The 23,120-nt window shown below is 36.6% G+C and overlaps 1 protein-coding gene across 1 annotated transcript in view; it reads right to left on the bottom strand.

Annotated features, from left to right (window-relative positions):
* Positions 1-5,099: 5,099 nt before the first annotated feature.
* LRRC2 (leucine rich repeat containing 2) overlaps positions 5,100-23,120 on the bottom strand; it is a 74,144-nt gene continuing 56,123 nt past the window's right edge. The window contains exons 6-9 of the mRNA XM_059833860.1: positions 11,508-11,653; positions 9,199-9,354; positions 7,223-7,359; positions 5,100-5,779 (exon numbers count right to left, since the gene is read on the bottom strand). Coding sequence (XP_059689843.1) covers positions 5,730-5,779; positions 7,223-7,359; positions 9,199-9,354; positions 11,508-11,653 — 489 coding nt within the window. The 3' untranslated portion in view covers positions 5,100-5,729. The remainder of the gene's footprint in view (positions 5,780-7,222; positions 7,360-9,198; positions 9,355-11,507; positions 11,654-23,120) is intronic.

Here is a 23,120-nt window from a genome sequence, read left to right as displayed (position 1 = left end):
CCCAAGGAACCATTACGTGTGATGGAGCCCTGCTTCCCTGCAGACAGCTGAACACCTGCCTGCCAACGGGAAGTGGTGAATGAATTCCTTGTTTCGCTTTGCTTCTTTGCGCGGCTTTTGCTCTACCTATTAAACTGTCTTTATCTCAACCCGCGAGTTTTCTGACTTCTACTCTTCCGATTCTCTCCCCCATCCCACCTTGGGGGGAGTGAGCGAGCAGCTGTGTGGTGCTTAGTTGCCGGCTGGGACTGAACCACAACAAATGCCAACACGTGCTTTGACATACAGCTCCCATAGCTATAGAGAAAGGGACCCTGGTGATATGGACCTTTTTAAAATGTAAAAGCAAAACCAGATTTACATTTAAAAACAATGAAAAGCTCCATTTCCTTTAGCTACCTGGTTGTATCAAGTGTTGCCACTCATGGTTCCTGCAGTCGCCAATGTCTTACCACTGAACTCACCTTCTCTGAATGCAATCAGAGCAGTCAGCTGACCTGGTCTACCTCCCTGGGGCCAGGGTAACACCACAACAAACTTGAGATCAACTTGTTTTCAAATATTTATCTTGACAGAAAGTTATACAGATACCACAAGTGACGTATCATTGCAGTTTTTAAACCAGCAAACACAAAATAAGAATGAAACATTGAATAACTTTTCATGCCATTCATAAACCTGTAGGAAGTCTGAAAGAAATATGTTGTGGTGTTCCTCTGTGCAAAACACTGCAACTAGTGTACACACAAAAATCTGACACATCCCAGGCACAGACAGCAGCTTCAGTATCTCAGAGGAGCACCACATGTATTTATCAGCTTAAGGCCCTACAGTGTAACACATTGTCTTTTCTAAACTTATTATTTTATGTCATTGCATAATACACAGGGCCAAAGGCTGACTCAGCCTCGCCTTGTCTGGACCTGTGTCACGAATGAAAAAGAAAATGTAATGTTGTATGTGTAAATCTGGATTCAAACATTGCTCTTGTATAGCCTAAAACTGATTTTTAGTTCTCTAAGCTGATATTCTTCCTTACAGATCATTCCCCATATTCTGACAGCTAATCTAGTTACTTCATGAATGTCACTGTTGATTTTAGGAAAAAGCTAGAAGCATTAGTGGAAAGTACAAGCTCTGAACATTGCGGAGTAATTGCTTTCTAGATATAAAATGCACCTTTACTAAGATTTTGCTGAACCTCAAGTAGTTATGGTGCAGTTGGCAACAAGAAAACATAAAGTTCCAGAGAGAGGTTAGAGATAGAAATGATCCTTTCATATTAATGCCGGTCAGCACAGAATGTAGGGTAGAATACAGTTACAGCGTGAATCAGCCCAAGTAGCAGATTCAGCTATTGAAAAGAGAGGAGACTTTTCCTGAACCACTCAACATATAGAAGGGCTACCCAAGAAGTACATAATCAGAATTATGCTGAGTTACAGTTCTTCTATTTATTAGGACTAGTTCAAATGAGGCCTGAAAATCAGAAAAAAAACCCTACTTTCCAATCTCCTCCTATCCTCTATGAAGCAGGACCTAATCTATATGGAAATCCTCTACAGACCAGGACCTCATGGCTACTGAAATCAAGTCACATCATTAAGAAAAGAGCATTCCCTGCTTATCATTTTGCTTGGTGCTTCCTTTGCAGAAAATAAACACAGTGAAACAGTTGCGATGGTGTGTAAATGTTCAAAGAGAAAAAAAAGACTACGTTGTCCAGTGTTAACTGTAAATTTTAAACCAGTATCTGATGCAAGACTATGTTTTTCCTAGGTAGTCATTAATTAAATTTCAGGTTATTTGCTTTCATTATAAGTTTATCTTCTTAGCTTATACTTTGCTATCCTTATCACAAAATGACAGAATCATTAAGGTTGGAAAAGACCTGTAAGATCATCAAGTCCAACCATCAACCCAAAACCAGCATGCTCATTAAACCATGTCCCGCAATGCCACGTCCACAAGTTCCTTGAACACCTCCAGTGATGGTGACTCCACCACTTCCCTGGGCAGCCTGTTCCAGTGCTTCACCACTCTCTCCATAAAGAAATTTTTCCTAATAACCAGCCTAAACCTGCCCTGGTGCAACTTGAGGACGTTTTCTCTTGTCCTGTCACTCATCACTTGGGAGAAGAGACCAGCACCCACCTCTCTGCAACTCCTTAAAAACAAGGCAAAACAATGCAGGACGAGGAAAAGGAACACAATGAAAAGCAATTAACTGATTTACTTTTGCACATTGAGCCAGTGAGTATTCTATAACAAATATTTCAATTGCTCCCAGTCTTGCTGCTTTTGAATAGCGGCTACTTGTGAAGCAGAAGGAAAGTGTTGACTATTAGGAAGTGTAGTATTTGGCAGCTAGTCACAGCCAATAAATATGCTGTACACAACACAAGCATGTTGATTCTGCAGCTCAGAAGAAAAAAATACATTGCTTTCCTTTAGGTATCTAAGTATCTGACAACAGAAGCTTGAAAATAGCATAAATTGCCATTAATACAAAAAATTCCTTTCATTCATAAAATTATTCACTTTCAAAAATTGAAAAAGAAATTATGCAACATCCCAATAATAGAATTCTCCTCTCTGGAAGTGTTGTTTTTTAGTGAAAGATAACAGTTTAAAGTAAAATTACTAATAAACCAAATTGGGTAGAAAAACAATAGAATTAGGTCAAATTCAAAATAAGGTGTCTTTTGACACACAGATTTTGTACTGCGATAGATGACACTGATAAAATTGTATTTAACAGCATGAGATAAGTATGTTCTTACAGCATTTTTGCTGTACAGGACATAGAAGTAGAACTCAAATGCAGTTGTGCTGAAATTAGGACTTTCAGTTATAGCTGACATTACCCACTGGACATCCTGGGTGTAAGGGAGACAGTTGTACACCATCTTCCCCTTAAACAGAGGTCCTTGACAAATTCTGTGACAAAAATAATCCTTTCTTTCTGTGGATAAGATTTTAGGAAGCAACGTTCTACAACAGCTAGGAATAAAAGCTCTCATCCCTGCAGGGAAGTACTTGGGAATACTGGTGGATGAAAAATGGGACATGAGCTGGCAATGTGTGCTTGCAGCCCAGGAAGCCAATCATACCCTGCATCAAAAGGTGTGTGGCCAGCAGGTCAAGGGAAGAGATTGTCCCCCTCTACTCTGCTCTCATGAGACCCCACCTGGAGTACTGCATCCAGATCTGGCAACCCCAGCACAAAATAGACATGGGCCTGTTAGAGCAGGTCCAGAGGACGGCCATGAAAACGGTCAGAGGGCTGGAACACCTCTCTTATGAAGACCGCCTGAGAGAGTTGGGGTTGTTCAGCCTGGAGAAGAGAAGACTCCAGGGACACCCTATTGCAGCTTTTCAATATGTAGAGAGGACTTATGAGAAAGATGGAGGGAGACTTTCTAGCAGGGCCTGTAGTGACAGGACAAGGGGTAACATTTTTAAACTGAAATAGGGTAGATTTAGATTGGATCTAAAGAAGAAATTCTTTACGATGAGGGTGGTGAGACACTGGAACAGGTTTCCTAGAGAAGTTGTGGAAGTCCCATCATGGGAAGTATTTAAGGTCAGGTTGGACAGGGCTTTGAAAAACCTGCCTAGTGAAATATATCCCTGCCTGTGGCAGAAAAGTTGGGCTAGGTGATCTTTGAAGGTCCCTTCCAATGCACACCACTCTGTGATTCTATGAAAATTAGATTCACAGAGGTCCAAAGTCAAGTTGGGGAACACTAGTTTGATCCTTTTTATGCCATTGACCTTGCATTTTCCATGGCTTAATTATTACCGCAATTTTTTAAGGAAAATGTTAACCTGGACTTAAATATTGCTAGTGACTAATAAATTATCAGTGTTTTGTGAGTTGTCCCATGGTTACTCTTACTGAAAAACAGGCCTTTTGTTTCCAGTTCAAATCTGTGAATTCAAGTTTTAGTCTTCTGCTTTATGTTTTTCTGCTGCAGTAAAAAATCCTGTTTCTAGACTCTGATTTTTCACTGATAAACATCGACAAGCAAACGGACTTGTTCACTGTTCAATGAACTTAAAAATGCATGATTTCTATTTACGCTATTTCTTCTGAATGTTCCCCAGTTTATCTGCATCACTCTTACCTGTAAACAGCAGAAATCTTTCAAGTAAGATTAGCAGCAATGCGAAATAAATACTAACACAACTTCTCTATTCAAGTACCTTCTGTTTATACATCCAACAATTCTGAAACTAGAATTTGCACTGGGAACTTTTGTTTAGTTAATTATGTTTGCACCCCTAGGTTTTCTTAAACTTCTAACTCCCATAATGGACATCTCCATTCTATAAACAGCAGTTGTGATTTCCATTCCTATGATTTTCAGTGGATCATATTAGACTACAGCAGAACTCTAGAAATAGAATTTCAAGCAATACCAAATCAGATGTCTTACAGAATTTTATTACTTCAATGTCAATACTTAATCAACCAAACTTATAATTTCACTAAAAGAAAGTTTGGTGGAGTATTTTCAGATAGCCTGATTTCTATAAGCCCACTTTGATTGCCACTATTTTATCATATTTCAATATCTTCATAATAAAAAAAGCATTTCAGCTCTTCCATTATTCTGTTTCAGATCAATGTCAAGTTTTCCTGGAGTTTTTTGAAACTTTCTCTTTGTTCCAGGACTTGGTTAAAATCAGCATTAACACCTAGAGACCAACTTGAGAGGGTTTCAATTTGTATAGTAATATAACTGCAGGAGTTTGTGACTGGAATAAATAACACACCTAGTATTTACAAATTCTCTTCTTTCAAAAGAATGAATGCTAAAAATTTAAAAAGGAAAGAGAACATCAAAAGCAGTATTTTTTATATTAAACTCTTGAGAAGCACATCCTTTGTTGCTTTGCTTTTTAAATATGACTGACTTAAGTGGCACTCTACTGCAGAAAACTGGACATAGCTCACCTATAATAAAAAAGCAAGATGTAAATATAATTTCCCCTAACTGCACTCATAAATTTAGGACTATTTAAATTCTCCAGCTTGAGTTTCATTTGAGTCTAAATTCTCAAAGTCGCACGTCTTTTGAGATTAAAAAGTATTGATTTATTAAACAAAAAATATATTTAAAACTGTATTTCTGAAACTCTACAGTATATACACTTACATAATTGTATATAAACAGATTATTAAATAGCAAGCAAAATAACTTTTTACCCAGCAAACTCATTCTTATATAACTTGGAAAATTCCAATAAATGTCCACAAAATCCTGTAATCTGAAACCACTAGTAGAAGACCTTTATCATCATTTTGCTGATAGTATTTGTTCACGCTGCTTAGTCCCTAAAATCTTATTTAATATATTGCTATATTATAAGACTGCTTAGCACAGAAGTTTCAGTTACGTTGGTATCTGAATTTGCAAACAGGTAAAAGTTTGTAATATGCTTGAAAAAAGCAGCAGGATTGCTAAAGTTTCTGTATAGAAAGTTGTTGAAACTTATCTAAACTGAAAATCCCGTGGAAGATAGCGTTTAGCATCTTATGAAGGCTCTAATGCTCTTTGTTTTATCTGTAGTTACTGGGAGCAACTACAGTAACAAATAAAAAAAAATTCATAATGACTTTGAAGTGCTTCTGGCCATCTATGTTTTCCAGTGTTTTCAATTCAGGTGGATAAAAATTGAGTTATTCTGATATTCATTGGTGATTTCAAGATTTTTGATCTTCAGAGCTGAAGACTGAGTAATACTTTTGTAGTGTAGGAAGGAGTAGAATCTGTGAAAAGAGAAAAAAGAAACAGATCTCAGATTTCAGCTATGTAATCCAGCACAGATAAATGGAGCCCTTAGCTAGAAACAGCTAGGGTTGGGTACTCAAAGGTACTCTACAAGTTATCTCTGTGCTATCTTCCAGAAATTCTGCTGGCTCATATCATACATAAGTTAGTCCTTCTCCAGTCTGCTTTTCAAAAGCAGGTATTGGCATAATCTATAGCACAAAAGTTCATAAGCATGAAATCCAAGGGTCATTCATGATCCAATATCATCATAAAATTCATGGAGATAAGTTTTGTCTAGGAAGGCAGAAAAGCATATCCCTGAGCTGTTTTGACCCAAAGGACTATAAAGCTGTCCTGTGCTTGACAGGGCCAAATGCAGGTTTCAGGCAGCCTGGTAGCCATTACCTTAGCCTCCACATTTCACAAGTATGTAACTACGACTCCAACACTACGTATTTCATTAGTATCTCTAAAGCCAAATTATGATCTCAGTTTTTCCTCCATTCCTTCCCTCCGTTTTAACCACTGGTGCTACCGTTATCAGAATCTGGCACTTTTATAGCAGACTTCACTTTAGAAGTAGGCGGCTTGAATACTCAAGTGTGCAGCTTATGGACATTAAGGAACAAAAGTCCAGTATCAGAACATGAAAAGTATTCTGCAGCCACATCCTGTGGCCTTTCTTTACTTGTAGGACCACTATACAGACCAGTTACATGAAATACAAGGAATGAAAAGATACAATAGGATTCATTCCACAAAAATTAATTTCTACACACAAGCTCTCAAAGAGATTTAAACAGACCCTATAGGGTATTTTGGCTCACAAGATATTTTCCGTTTGTTTCCTAACTAAACAAGACTCAAGAGATTGACAGTTACTTAATTACAGTAAATGTAAGCGAGAATAGCAAAATAAAGTAGTATGTAAACTTTCAGATGCTCTGCAACAAAGACAAAAAGCAGTGATTTCACTACAATAATTTTATAGTGGCTAAATAATTAGTACATTGACACCGATACACTGTTAAAGAAAGTTCTATCAATGCAAAGAGCATTTCATATATACACTGTGTTTCTTTCTGAGAAGGAGACGTATTTCTGCAGAAATTCAAAATCAGTAATGCTAATACCAAGAGAGGTAAGTAAATCTGCAGAATGAGGATAATCATTGCATACATTATCATTGAATTAAGGTTAATGCATGTACAAACACACTGTTAATTTTGTATACATTTGTTCAATATCAAGTGTTTTAGGTAGGGCCCAAACTTTTAACAAAACACATTCGACATTTTCACTTTTAGTCTTATTTAACACCATAACAGACAATTACAGTTTAAGGGCATATTGTTTGTACTCTTAAAAAATAATGTTCCCAATGTACGTTTGCATTTATATCCAAGATAGCAGGAAGTTTACTGCAAGCTAACACATACCCCTTTCCTTTAGGTCTTCAATGTATGCTTTCATAAACTCTTTCTCAAATTGCTCCCGTTCACGTTCACTTTCTATAATTTCTTCAGTGTCTTCACATACAATAGTTTGAACTGGGCTGTCCTTGAGACTTATGAATCTAGAGAGGGATTAACACAAGAACGTATGGAACAGGCTTCTGAATATCATTGGCCAACATGAATGATATTTTAGAAGTTGCTACTAGAGGCAGAAGGGGAAATCTAAAGAACTTTTGCTCAATTTTTGCATTATGGCATTTTTAGGATCCATCTATTATTAGAAATAAATATTTCAAATGGCATCTTCTCTATAATCCCCTTTTCATATAAAAATGATCAGATTTATATCTTTCTTTTTGCCTATCTATATAAATCATTCTTTTCAATAACAGGTATACTTTTTTATTACAGAGCTTCTAACAGACTACACTGTAATTTCACATCTGTTAATGAGCAGTATGAATGAACTCCAGTCTAACAACATTGTCTAGCAGTCTGGAATTTTGCCAGTATTACTTAGCTGACAATGTGTATCTCCATTTTTTGGTAATTGTTGTTATGTTACTTCTCTTTTACAATGCATAACTGGACGTGCATTATATCATATTTGCAAATTTCCTAAAGTTACACATTGCAGATGAAGAACTAGATGGTTACATAAACAACTTACATAATGTGCAAATTAAGTGCAGAGCATTCTGAAAATCTCTGATGATACTACAACTCCAGGAAGGAATAAGATCAATAAAATTGTTACTTTCAAAAGAACAAATGTTCCAACAAATGATATGGCTTTTAAAAATCTCATTAACTGCTGTGAGTCTGTGGTTGGTTGACCTTGGTTGGCCAGGTGCCCACTAAGCAGCTCTCTCACTCTACCTCCTCAGCAGGACAGGGGGAGAACTTAAGATGAAAAACTCATAGGTTGGGATAAAGACAGCTTAATAAAGAAAAGCAAAAGCTATGCATGGAAGCATAGCAAAGCAAAAAAAAAATTATTCTCTACTTCTCATCAACAGGTGTTGTCCAGCCATTTCCCAGGAAGCAAGGTTTCAGTACGTGTAGTGGTTTCTTTGGAAGACAAACACCTTAATAACAAATGACCCACCTTCCTTCTCCTTTCTCTTAGCTTTTATGCTGAGCATGTTGTCATATGGTATAGAATATCCCTTTGGCCAGTTTGAGTCAGCTGTCCCAGCTATGTCCCCTCCCAAACTTTTGCTCATCCTCAGCCTACTGGCCTTTATGGGGAAGGGTTGGAGAGACAGCCTTGATGCTGTGGGAACATTGTTCAACAGCAGTCAAAAACCTTGGTGTGTTACCAACACCATTCTAGCTACAAGTACAAAGCCCAGCACTATAACGGCTGCTGTGGGGAAAATTAAGTCCAACCCAGCTGGACCCACTACAGAGTCTCAAATGATTGCATAATCAAAGACCCGAACATCACCTGCAGAAATGCAAGATCACTGTAACTGCAGACTAAAAGACCTTTTAGTCTTATCCTGCATGCAGCAACAAGGTGCTGTTTCACAACAAAGAATATATGAACTACTAAACTCATGTGACGCTATTTAGCCTTTTAACTAGCCATGTGTCCCACTCCCAGCAGCATACTTTTTGACAGCACTGAGCTTATCAATAGCTAACTGCCAGACTACTGGTCCCACTCTGCAGAATGGCTTTGCAACTCCAGAGTCAGTGTTAGTGTAACCAAGTCTACACAGGAACAGCAGTTTAGGCATACAGATGCATAATGTGGGGAGCTGGAAGAAGAAAATCAGAAAGGTGCATTTCCTCTGCAATTTCCAATCTCTCTAGTGCCTCCTTAAGGGCTTTGATATAAATTGGGTTAGAATTTGACCACCAGGTATGGTAGAAACTGGTGCTTGTGAAAGTATTTCTCCTGGGTACATCTACCTTATCTTCTTAAGAATTTCTCTCTCACTTTTACTTACTTTAAACCTGTGGTTGACTCACAGATGGCTGTGGGTATCTCAACCAGATCATCACCACTGACAACCAGCAAACTGAGCTTTGGCATATTGACCAGAGCTCGTGGAAGATAAGTCAACTTGTTTTTCTGCAGGAGAAGCGTCTGCAGTTGTTCTAATCTGTAAAAATGTGAAAGATAAAGATAACTTAAAATGTTTTATTTCACATAGGAACATCTATCCAAAATAGCAATACAGACTTAATCATGTGTAAAAGAAAAACAATTACATGCACCATCTTTGGCTTCTCAAAAATTACTCATACCACACTTTCACACACTGTCATAAACTTTAATGGAAAATTCCAGTCACGGCTCAACATTATAGATATTAATAGCATACCTCTGACAAGTACTCAGAAGCATGCTGAAGATAAAAGATTACAAAAACTACTGTGCTTCCATACATAAGATGTTGACAGAATATGATATGAAGCCTCATCATGTGTATCCTGGAACTAATGAAAAATATGGGTCACCAGCTCATACCTTTGCCCATATGCTGGTTTCTATGAACTAGATACACCCATGCTAGGCAGTATATTCCCATCATTTTTTTTTTCACTAGTAATTAGTACTGTAGGGAGCAAGAGAAAGACCAGCTCCTGGTCATATGGTTCTTGCATGTTGTCCCACTGAAATCAATTTAATGACAATGTTTTGCAGAGGAAGGCATTGGGCTTCTTTTGCTTTATTTCCCCTGGCTTTTCCTAATGTAATAGTAATTTGTGGCTGAGCATTTATTCCTTGGAGTAGATAGAAGACGAAAAGCATAGCAAACTGATGAAACAAATTTGTCTCATTTGACCAGAAGTGTCCATTCCTAAAACATTGTTGCAGGCTATTGCTTATCAGGCCCATATGGTTTGTTTGAGTTCAGGGAAAGATACTAAGTAAGGCTTCAGTTTAGTGCCAACTCATCTTTTTTAATCACAGACTTCATGGTAGTCCATGGAGGTTCTTCAACAATGCAGGCATTGAAATCATAAGTCTGAATAAGACTATCAGTTTAGGGGGGGGAGGGCTATCCTGACATTTTCTAGTCTTCAGAATGCACATCAGCCCAAGAGACCTCAAAATTCAGAACCCAAAGTCAAACAAAGAAAACCTTATTTTGTGGTGTCTGATTATGATGCTTTAGTATCAAGGCTGTCAAGTCAATATGAAATGGAGAAAATGAAGTGTAGGAAAGGAGATAGAGTAATATATATAGGTTACAGGGAAAAAAAATGACCCTTGAGTGTGTAACCTTCCATAAAATAAAAATATCCTCTTAGAAGCTCTTTGAAGATAATCAAATATCTGCTCAGATCCACTGGAAAAAAATGGCAGGTTTACGGTGTTGTGGCTAGAGCATGTGAATTACTAATACAAATTAAGACCTCAGCCCTGCTGTCAGAGAAATCTGTGATTACACAATGTCCCAGAAAAGTCTTTTTGCGCAGCAGCAAAGGTCTTGTGAAAGTTAAGGTTAAACGAGTTTTCTGTGAAGTTTCTTCTGCCTCAAGGGTCACTATTCCCAGATCAATAAACAATCCTTTTTTCTTTTTTAAAATAAAATTTAGTTAATATCTGTTTTGGTTTACTGATGGCTTTGTAGAGTATTGTCAACGAAGTTACAACAGGATTCCAGAGTGAATAAATAGGCCCAGAGATAAGAAAAGTGCTTCCTCAGGTTAGTAAGTCCCATTAAAGGGACCAGCATGATTTTTTTAAAACTAGTCCTAGTGGATCTCTAAATTGAGAGAGTGAATATATGGGTGCACATGCATATATACCTCAGAGCAGGAGGGGAGAATTGTCAGTGTTTTTTTTAATCTTACCAATATTTTTCTGCTCTACTGCCAAAGTTTATCAGGTTCTTTCAGTAACTTAAATATGCTTTAATTCAGAGAGATACTGCTGCCAACTCCATATAGTGCGTCCCCTTTGCTGGAACTGGGGCAGTGTATGCCATATGAACTTCCCAAATAACAATGCCTGGATACAATGACAAATTATCATGAATGCAGCAGAAAATGTAATTAGCTAACTGTACACTAGAGGCACTGACTGTGCAATCTACCATCAATGAGCTAGAAAATGTAGTTCCTGTTCTCCGACCTAGTCCATCAATAACAATGGTAAAGCTTACATGCAAAACTATCATCTGATGCATTTCCAAATGTGATTTTTTCATGTGATTTTTCATTAATGGTGTCCCTTCAAAGCTTGTTACTTTCCTGATTTGCTTTATAGTTCACAAGCCTGTCAATGAATTAAAACATAAACTACCTGTCTATGTCTTCTGGGAGATCTTTCAGGTTGTTGCTGCTAATATCCAACCACTGCAAATTAGACATCCGGAGTACACAAATTGGAATAGAATGAAACTTGTTTGCTGATACATCCACAACTGTGACTTGTTTCAGGTTACTTAGCTAGAAAGAAGTAGTGCTTTATTTTAGTTACATTTTGCAAATACAAGACCACATTTCATTCATCAAACATTCTTACTGCTCTCAAATCACTTAGAAAAATAACAATTGCATGATTTTTTTTACTCAACTCTTTGCCAGGCTTATGTCTCAGTCATCATTTTATAGGAAAAAGGATTTCAAAATTACTACCTTCCAAAGTGTTCATCACCTTTCTAACACTGTCATGGTATTGAATGAATTTTTTTTTCTAAAAAAACCAAGGCTGGAACCAGCCAATGATTTGGTTCCTTCCTAGGTTACATATGCATTAAATTCTGAAGTGACAAAACACAGTTTCGATAATTAATAAATACCAGGTTACCATTCTCAAAATCAGAGATTTTATAACTGCCATCAAAAACACATAGATTTCCTTTGCTATAACTCTGTTATGCACTGAGAATATATTGCTAGGAGACCCTTAGAAAATGAAACTGCCAATTTAAGCCAACAGAAATGTTGGTCCAATATTTTTCAAAGATCTTTAAAAATATATCTTCCATACTGCAAACTAAATATATAATAAGGTGCACTAGAGCTTTTTATTTGAATAATTTTCAAAGGAATTACATTTTTTAAGTAATAAACCTTTAGCTCAATGAAGGTTAACTACAAATGTAAAATATACCCGTTAAAGAAATAAATGTGTTAAATAAAGCTCTCTGTGTACTGAATCAAGTAGTCACACTACCAGGGTTCATAAAACCATGCAGCTAGTGAATGTCAAAGAAGTATAAATGTTAACTAAAAAAATACCTTAGAATGGAAATTATGTTTCTAAGCTTCTAACTATATGTCACCATCACAATATAGTCCTATAGATGTTGATACAGAAGAGAAAGTAGCAAAAAAATTTCATTGGTCTTTGCCTGAAATTTTCTTAGAATGTAGGAGATAATTAGGGAGAAAAAAAAACAAATCAAATATATTTTCCACTTCCAAAGTGAGCAAAATGCAAGCAACAGAATAAATTATGAAAAAGTTAGAAAGTAATAAAATACATTCTGAATCCTTGAGAAGGATTTTTTTATTATTATTTATTAAGAATCAAGTTCTATTTTTGTTATATTTTATGGTCAAATTTCTTACTGCAATACTGCCAGACTTTCATCTTAATTTGACCCTTGCCATTTAAAATGCTCACATTCATAGATTGGTGCTGTGTCAGAGCCAGTTTGGCTCAGATTTTTTTTTGGCAGTGTTTTTTTCATTTGTGGGGTGTGGGTTTTTTCTTTGTTTTTTGTTTTGCTTCTTCTAGATATAACCTCATACTGCTGCCAGATCTTAAAATTTGGGGAAATCTTTTCAGGGACATTTACTGAAGTTATATTACAAATGACTGCACAATTAAGTTTTCCTTTCAAAAACATAATATAGGTTCAGAGTTTCTCAAGTCAAATGTATAGTTTTGAAATCTGCCCACCACTACACTAAAACAGCCTTGGTGAGGCACTACCATCGAAATGTTTCACTCCTGTTTCAGAACAGGCAAGCACGCATTTTATTCTCACATTTCTCACTTCCAGACCATTTTGTCATTTTGAGGACTGACTACTAGCAATGAAAACTCACTCCTATACTGTAAATTTTCCAGATACTGAATTTTTTTCCAACAAAGCAGAATCTCCCTTTGAACAAGGAAAGCAGAGCGACTCTTCTACATCGTAGCAATGAGAGAACAGAGAAAATAATTGGCACAATTTTTACCCTGCACTTACTTTGTGGTTTCAAATTATTGTCACAATTCCAAATCCCAAGAAAATATTTCAAATTTCTCTGCACTCAGAACAATTTGCTAAAACTGCTGATACATTTATTTCAACAAACTTTCCCCAAAAGGAATTTAGCAGGCACAGAATTAAAACAATGTCCCACAATCCTAAATGCCACCCAAAATGTTCTCAAACCATCCCCACAGAGGAAAAGCCACAGTGTCTAAACACTAAGCGGCAGATTATTTTAAAATAAACTGACATCACTGTTCATCCAATTTCTTAAACACTTTGCTTTCACATGCAGTCACCTGTCATGCTGAAATAACTTGGTAACATTAACACTAGGTGGGAAAATGATATTTCTTCAACAGTAGTAAGTAGTTTTATATGTTTTCCTGAAAGTGCTTTATTGCATTAAATATTAAAAGTAACTAATATAGCAGTATTTTTTTTTAACTAAACAGAGCTGTTTCTGCCATTTTTCATATAGTATTGAAAATAGGTTGTTCTAGTACTTGATTAGATGAAAACCTACATTTTTCAGGAGTTTGTACTCCCGTAAAAATGTACCAACAAAATATAAGGCCATGGACACTCTTGATACAAAGTTTGATTCAGCATGCCACAGAATATATGGAGTCACGATTATATTGTGTAAGCTGTAAGCCCTCAGTACTTGTTCTTTTAGGGTAATATTTAACAAAACCTGTCCATTTTCTATAATTTGTTGAAACCTAATGGAGTTTTTATTTAATCTGTCCCTGATATGTTACCAACAAACACCTATGATATACAATGCATTGGAAATTATGGCCGCTATTTATTATATTTTCTGAAGAAAACCCTGTGTATTTTATTTCTTCTTGAAGGACTGATGGATTTTTGCACCTTTTATAACATTTCATTTTCAAACAAGCATGGGTCCCTTATCATTTTTATGTTATAATTTATTTTTCCTTGATGTTGATTTTTGCTATTTTCCCCTATTATGTGACTTTGAATCAATCAGTATATAGGCTTTATGCAAGATGCATTTTAAAAAATGGCTATATTTGATAGTCTAGCTACCTGGACTCACTTATTGTGGTCCTTATGTTTAATCACTGTTGTCATTTTTAGTTGACAAACTGCTCCATTTTGCTTATCTTAGTAATTTTGTTCATAGAAATAATCCGGATAACATTGCAGAATTCCACTGCTTCTCTTTCCCTCTGACAGTTAAACCTTCAGTTGAAAGAAAAGGACACCATGTCCTGGGCTGAACAAGCTATTTGATTAATGAACGTGGTTTTATTTTTGTTCTGCCTTTTGCCATGAAAGGGATTTACTGATAAGGTTGCATGGAAGTTTATCATGAGTTGCCTACTAAGCACCAGCAAATGAAAAGGTGGAAAGTCATGTCAAGCCTTACCACAAAAATACTGTATTTTTCAACTACATGTAAAAATTCTGTGACTGAAGCAGCATCCCATCAAAGTCAATGTATGACAAGACATACAAAGGATTAACCCAGAAATGTCTATCAATGCATTACAAACATGCTTTTGCCCAGAAATTTCAGACTCAATTAATTCAAAGAAAATTTGTACCACTTCAGTAGGATCAGGCTATCACATATGTTGCCTCCCAAAATGCATAGATTGGCACTCAGCATCTCATTAGCTTGCTGAACGCAGTACAGTATATATGACAAAGGAGCACCCTAGGTGCAAACTGCACAGTTGCCCGCTTAGATCTCATGCATTCAAACCAAATCCCCAGCTTTTCTTTCACAGAGCTGTCAGTTTAACCTCTTCTATAATCTCATTAAAAATCCAGGAGAAAATTAAAGAAACAGAGTACAAGCATTTTTAGAGATAGAAGATATCTTTCATGAAGATATACTCGTATATTTATAGCTCAGTCCACGATCAGACTTCCAAACTCAGCTCTTAAACTTGAGGAGGCAAAGGCATTTAACAGTCAACCCCACCCCCTAGCAACTGGGTACTCATTCACATATTCTGTGACAAAACCCTCTGAAGCGTAAAAACAAACAGCACTTCATTTGGTGGTAACATGATAAGCTAAATCCAAGAAATGTATGTGGAAGCAAGTCTTCACCCAAATGCATTATTCTGATTTTGCAATGCTAAAATCCTAAATCTTTTGCAGAGTCAATCCACAGACAGATGCTCTTATGCCAAACTGTTTACTTGAAAGTGTAACATTATCCCCTTTCATCTTTGGAGCATTACCACCATTCAAATACCTCATGTTTAAAGTCTAATAGAGTAATTATAGCTATGATGATCTAAGCATAAAAAGTTCATAGAAAGGGACTTTACCTTTTATTAGATCAGTTTTTTGGATACACAAACCTTTCATCAGGTCTGCAAAGAATGAGAAAGATGGCTGTATATGCAGTATTCACAAAAATTTCAGGTATTGATCATTCACAGATGATTGAAGAACCACATAGCAATAAAAGCAGAACTGTCTTCATACAGTTAAAATCCCTAAGAATGTGGATCATGTGTTTAAATTTAAGTATAGGAGTTGTTCCAAGTCAATAGATGAGTCACGTGCATGAAATTAAGTACCCAATTAATGATTTCCTGGGCTGAGGCCAAAACAGGGCTGCTGTGTCAAAAAATAAATTTATGTTGATTAGTTACATTAAATCTTCATAATATTACTGCTGTAGCTACACACAGTCTGCATATTTTATTGCACTTTGCCATCATAAAGTCATCTCATCTTCAAATCTCCAAAACTTATAAATTATGGACACACATTAGAAGGGAAAACTAGGCTCTACCAAAAGTCAGTTACAGGTTTTTCATCAACTTAAATGGATCCAGGAGCTCACTTTGGGTGCATACTCTTCATATGTTTTAATTAAAACCATTAGAAGAGGAAGAGCAGCAATGTCAGTAGCATAAGGGCATTAACTGACCTCTCCAGAATGTTTGGATAGGAAGTGTCCTTTGAATACATTAAAAGACGCTTTTAAGATATATTCTGTTCCTTCACCAAGAGATGACCAAATTTGCTCACTTTCACAACAGAATAGAGACAAAGCCAAAAACTTTTTCATTTCTGCTCCAAGATGCAACAGCAATTGAAGAGGTACTATTCAAATGGTGCCATCTTAATTATGATTTAAACATATACAACAATTCTGGTTTTGCCATGACAATACACTGTAGCCAGTGAAGTTAGTCTTCTGATTTTAAAAACTGAGTATGTTCATTTGAGCTCATTCTGAAACCCAGAGTAAAAACCTATTTGCCAAAATGAGGCAAGGGGAAAACACCCAAAAGAGAAGGAAGTTTTATTCCGTAGCAACTCAAAAAAAGATATTCTAAAAAAAGATGACTGCAAAAATAAAGAATTATAACACATTGATTGATGGGGTTTTTGATATTGATAAAATAGTAACCATTCACTTGAAAGGAAAAAAATATCAGGATATTTGAAGAGATAATGTCAGTAGAAGAGAACCAGGTAATGGCATAATATTGACAGCAGCAAAATAAAAAATAAGAAAAATTATCTAAGAAAAGCATCCAAGTGAAACTAAGAATGTGGTCCTATGGCTTCAACCTATTACAGTAGCACCATTTTCATGATTGATGGTGAAATCATTTCACCTTATATATATTGGTGCTGGGCAATGACAACAGCTTTCCACACCAGCTTGAACAGATATAGCCTGATAAACTTGGAAACAAGACTTTCATGGAATGCCAACCAGAAATCAGCTTGCTTATAAATGTAAGTGGAAGGCAGAATATTAAGGGGAAAAAGACATTCTGACTTCAGCAGTGGACGTCAGAAGGTTTGTGATCTGTGAGCTGCCTCCTATGATACCAGGAATAAGCATCTCCATGGTTTTTTTGCTTTACAAACAGAAACGGTACAACTTCTTTCTGCCTTGGCACAGAGTAACTTCACTAAAATGCACAAGATTCTTGCCTGCTGTGGTGCTGGGCACCAGAGCAGTTTGGCAAATACCACTAATTGGCTACCAAGCAGGAGAACCCTGCAACTTGGAACCGGATTTATCTGTTCTTGAAGCAGGAATTTCATAAAGAAAATCCCCAAATTCAGGAAAGTCACAATGGAGATAAGTCTGTTTTGCACTCTGTGACATATCTGGTCTAGAATTAGACCTTATCTAGTCAAGGAAACTGTTACAAAATGTCTATCATCAAAATTATTTTTCTTTTAATGCCGTAGACTACATGTGCATTACACTGATAATATGCAAACCTGCAGCTGAGAACACTGTCAACAACTGAACATGACAATTCACAGCTTTGTGGCTTGCCAGGATTATAGCTAATTTTTTCTCCCTCCTCTTCTTTCCTTTTTCATAGTGCTGTTAGATATGGGGCGGGGGGGGGGGGGGGGGAGGGGAGGGGAGGGGGGTGTTATATGCTTTCTATGAGGTGGTGACAAACCTAACAGGAAACATTTTTAGTTCATCTCTTCCTAAATGATTCTTTTCTTTCTATATTATAACAGTATTTCTAGAAGACTTTACATCTTGTTCTGATAGAAACATGAAAAAATTGGAAATACAGCTAATATTAGTAAAAGACTCAGTTATTGGAGAGATCTTTTCCTGACCCTGGAAAGAAAGCTGAGGAATGGCACATAGGTTGTATGCACGGCGGGCTCGTTTTTTGCACAAATAGACATTTGGCTAATTTCCAAGAACCTATTGGTGCAATTAAGGGCATGAGGCTATGACTTCTTGGGTTTTTAGTGTTTCATTGCTATTTTACACTACTCCATCCAGGCTGTGTCCAAGTAACCTGGGTGTGTCCAAGTAATTTAAGATGTTACATTATTATTATTACTATTAATAATATTAATATTATTATTGTTGTTGTTGTTACTACTACTACTACTACTATTATTATGTGTCTGCTAATAAAAAGATAACTGAATACTTATTCATATACCTACTTATGAATGCATGTAATGAAGCTGGGCTTTCAAGACTCATTTTACAGAAAGAATTCCCCTGACATGGAATTTACAGAGACCTGGAGCAGGCACTGGACATATTGCAGTCCTCCAGTAATACTACCCAGCCACGTGATCTTTGGTACTGCCCCATGGATGAGAACATAGCAAGCCTACAAACCTCATCAGCTTTTTACTGGAAATTATTTAAAGTTTCTTTTCTTTCTTTTTTTTTCCCCCCCCATATACTCTAACGAAGCACTTGTTGAAATTGTCTTTTTAAAAAACAAAAAAGATTTGCCTGCATAGAAAATATCTGGCCAGGTCCTCAGTGTAGCCAAGAGCCTCCTGTCTTTCAGGCAAGCTTCTAGGTCTAAATTACATCAGGACCTCTTCCATCAGCTCAGAGTACCTCAGGAAAAGGTAGGCACAAATACAACTGAAGGTTTGGTCCATAATGTTCCTTGGATTGCTAAATTTTGTCCTGTGTCTCTTAAACAACAAGGAAAAGATGTGTAATAAAATCAGTCTTCTGGCCTGTCCCAGCATAGTTAGTCAGAAGGTAAATTGTGTAGAATCAGGTTTCATGGTACTGAAACTGTATAAGCTCGGATACATTTTACGCTTTCTCTTCTATGTCCTATATCAAAACCAGTAGCTTCCAAACAAGTGTTTTACTACCCAGTCCCCTTCAGATTGTGTCCAAGCAACTTATCTTTGCTTAGCTACACATTGCTGCTGGAAACATATATTCCCCTAATTATTTTTTAATAGTAAACAACAAAAAACTTCTGCATATTTGTGTATATCATGTGCAATGCCAGACAATATTTTCTGTGAACATGACATTTTACAAATACCTATGTAACGCTTTGAGCATATAAAAACATGAATACAACAAAGGAAACTATGACTACCGAACAAATACTTAAAAGTAGTAACATTTATTATTAACAACATGCATCTAAAACTGTCAAGATTTTCACAATTGCAAATAAAATCTAATATGGAGAACTACGAGTTAATAAAAGAACAGTGAACTACGCCCATTTCTTAAACTGACTGAAACCTGGGAAAATATGAAAAGGTGAAAAAAGCAACTGTATATAACTCAGTGAAAGTCTTGTGTTCAATATGCAGTAGTGGTCAAAAAAGCAAATAAATAGTTGGATATATGTGTAGTGTGATATACAATAATTAACCCCAAAATTCCTTGCCACTAAATAAAACAATTGTACACCTACATGCAAAACACCATACTTCTTGCCATTTTTTTCTCAAGGAGAAATACAACAGTAGATGGGCTTCAGAGATGAGCAACAGTCATTAACAGAATGGAAATACTTCATTATTTTGGCTTTTTTTTTTTTTTTTTTTTGCAGTAATTCTGAAAGACGTAAAACAAGATTAGGAAAGACTGTAAAGATTAGAATAGTTGAGCAAGAAATGGTAAATTCATGGTGCATTTTTCCTTCGCAATACAAGAGCAACATAACCAAAAAGCATCGCACTTCCCGATAAAATGACACTTCTATACAATTAGGCTATAGGATTTGCAACAACAACATGTTTTTCAGTTTAAGAACTTTGCAGAATTCGGAGGAAGCTGACATCTAGACAAATACTGAAAACCTCTATTTCTATGTCACAGTTCAAACAAGCACAGTTCAGATTTTTTTCAACCTCAGAATACGGCACAAACACCTCACTGATGTTCTAGTAGAATAACACTGAACAGTCTATATTCAGCTTGCTTATTGAGATTTCAAAGCTGAAAACTGTTAAAAGTTGAATTCTTTGGAAAGTATATCTGCAACTTGGCAGTGTATTACACTACTAGCGTCATTATTATCAGAGCACCTAGAACTGCAAATAAAGCTCTGTGATGCTATGCTGTAAAAATACTTGTTGAGGGATCTCTACTGTGCAGTTTTAATACCATTAACAGCCAGGACAAGCAAATGGGACAAAGCGAACAGAAACACGGTGGCAAGAAGTCACCTACCAACATCAAAAAATATGTCAGAGAAAGTATAACACGTTTCCTGATTTCTAGTTTTGATATACCAAGGACTACACCAGATACGTATTATGAAAAGTCTCAGGCACCTGTCAAGACTTTCTTTGATTATGATAATGAAATTAGTGGGGATTTAAGATGCTCTATATTTTTTATAACTTCCTCATTTCTTCCCTTTTTTAAAAAAACATACTCCAGCTTTCTACAATTCTGAAGCATTACATTAGGTCCTTGAGGCTAGTCAACCCTTTTATCACCCCTAACCAGCATTTCAAAGAGCATTTTGTATTAGTGACCTGAAGACTTGGAGCCAGCTTCTGAGAATGAAAAATATTTCAACTATATTAAAAGCAGTTTGGAGTAGCCTGACCTCTTCTTAACCATCTCCCTGCCCTGCAAGGAGTGTATTCAAAGAGAAACCAAAAAAACGAAAAAAAAACAACCAGAACCAAAACAAAAAAAACCCAAACACCAGCAACAAAGGCAGAAAAGAATAACAGTGAATCATGAAATGGTGATGCCCACGTGTGATCCTGACACATGTATCTTCTAAATCATTGCTGCCCCTCTGCCACCATGGTCACACAGGTCAGACATAACTTTTAACTGACCAGCTCTGTATTTAAAGATGAGACAAAATAGCAGCCTCAGGACATCTTGGCAGCTAGCATATGCTGCCTGACAGGATTGAAGCTAGGAGTCATAGCCCTCAGCAGCAGCCTGATGGTGCATACTCTCCCCACTCATATAGCCATATAATCATGTATCATATAACCAGACACTGTCAAGGGAAGCTCTGCCACATAGTCATACACATTCTTCACACACACACTTTACATACAGGTGAGGATTGGACACACATACCCAGCATCCACACTGCCCATGTAAACTGATACTTGGAGTCTGAAGTTTTGTGTAAAGGAATTTGGACCGGATTAATAGTGTCACCTCAAATTAGTCCAGCAAGGAATTGGTTGATGTGACTAGAGTAATGCAGGTGATGGGGAAGCAAACAAAACATATGTCAATTAAAAATAGATAGCAAGAAAAAAATTACCAGGATCAGTTTTGCAAAGTAAAAGATAAAGGAGGTCTGGGAAATCTTATTTCTGCAAAGCTGTGTTCACACCATAAAGCATGAAGTTACTTTAACCTTACCATAACCTAACTTGTGTTTTTAATGTTCGTACAATTACCCACCTCCTTCTAAACTCCATCAGTAGTAACCAGCTCTATAACAAGCCACAATATTGAATTAGATGGATAGTCTAAACAGCAGGTGAAGAGATGCCTCCTTTTTTATATTTGTTCTGAGTTTTCCAGCTATTAAATTCTTAATCTGAAACTCATCGTGCTTTGCACTGCAGTTCAGAAGCATGACAGAGGCCCAGGTTTGTGAGCTGGCAACTCTTCAATAAGAAAAGAAGGAACCAATGGGCCATATCCTCCATTTAATTCCCTTGCATCTTCAGCATCACTTCCACTTCACGTTGGGTGTAATTCTATACTCTTTTGCCCAGCACTTAGTAGAGCAGAGGTCTTACCTGACTGAGCTCTATATGAGACAAAAAAATAGGATGATATCTGATTTCAACAGACAGGGATGGCTCTTGTCTTTATGCCTTTCCCACAAATCAATGATGATGAATAAAAAACACAGTCAGCCTTACCAACTGTTGTTTACAGCTGTGAAGAGTTGATCGATCATGTAACTACCTATAATTAGTTAACAACTGATAGGAATGTATTCACTAATAAATTAAATGCATTAATTCAGTTAGACTCTCTAACTTTATTCTTCTTACAAAATAAATAATACGGCTCATTAGCTGCACTTTATGGAATAACAATTAACATGTTTTTCTCCCCCTTCACCTACGACTCCCTTCTCACTCTCATCAATCCATGTATGTGGTCACCAGAGACATTTTTCTTTAAGTTAAATTATACAAATGTGATAGTGCTATGAATTTCTTTTCCTCGCTGCTTCTATTCAGTAGTTATATAAAATCTGCCTCAGATTATCTTGCTGATGAATGGAGGATATATAATCAGGATTTTGAAAGCCTATTTTGCTATTGGACTCAATAAGATTTTGAAAGGTTTTCAGAGAAAGCAGAGCTGGAACAGTACCAAACACTATTTCCTACCACTGAATTCTTTTACAATTAGATTCATGTTTTTTGTAACAACATAGCCGTGTCGTAGTGTTCACATTATACCATTTTGCTCATTGTTAAGTCTTCCCTTACGCTGTAAAACTACTTCTCCGTCATTCCCTACTATAAAATATTTCAGACCATGAAAGGTGATGTTACTTTTATTGAACTCATCTGAAAGGTAAAGGAAAGGTCACTGGCACCACAACACAGTGGTAGGCATGGGTTGGTTCTTCAGTGGAGTAGGCTGTTATTATTAGCTGCTGACTTGCTCTGACAGTGGAGTGGTTTTGAAATGATGCTATATTAACTAGTAGACTTTGGAAGCCCAGTGTCAAGAACAGGATAAACTGACACACTTTCCTGTGCCTAACTGCACAATCCTGTTTCCTAACATAGACACATGCCCTTCTTTAGCCCCTTGTCTATTAAAACATTTATGAGAGCTCCTGCAGCAGTGAGGCCTCCATGAATCTCCTCTGACACCTAACACCTTTGCACCTGCTCTTTTGGTTTTCACACCCCTCCTGCTAATGTTTGATGTAACTTCTTATACCAGTTCTATAAAGCAGCTG

The sequence above is a fragment of the Gavia stellata genome, chromosome Z, assembly GCF_030936135.1.
Source record: "Gavia stellata isolate bGavSte3 chromosome Z, bGavSte3.hap2, whole genome shotgun sequence".
In the NCBI taxonomy this organism is placed as follows: domain Eukaryota; kingdom Metazoa; phylum Chordata; class Aves; order Gaviiformes; family Gaviidae; genus Gavia; species Gavia stellata.
Note: the sequence above shows the minus strand (reverse complement) of the source record. Positions and strands in the feature narration are given on the sequence as shown.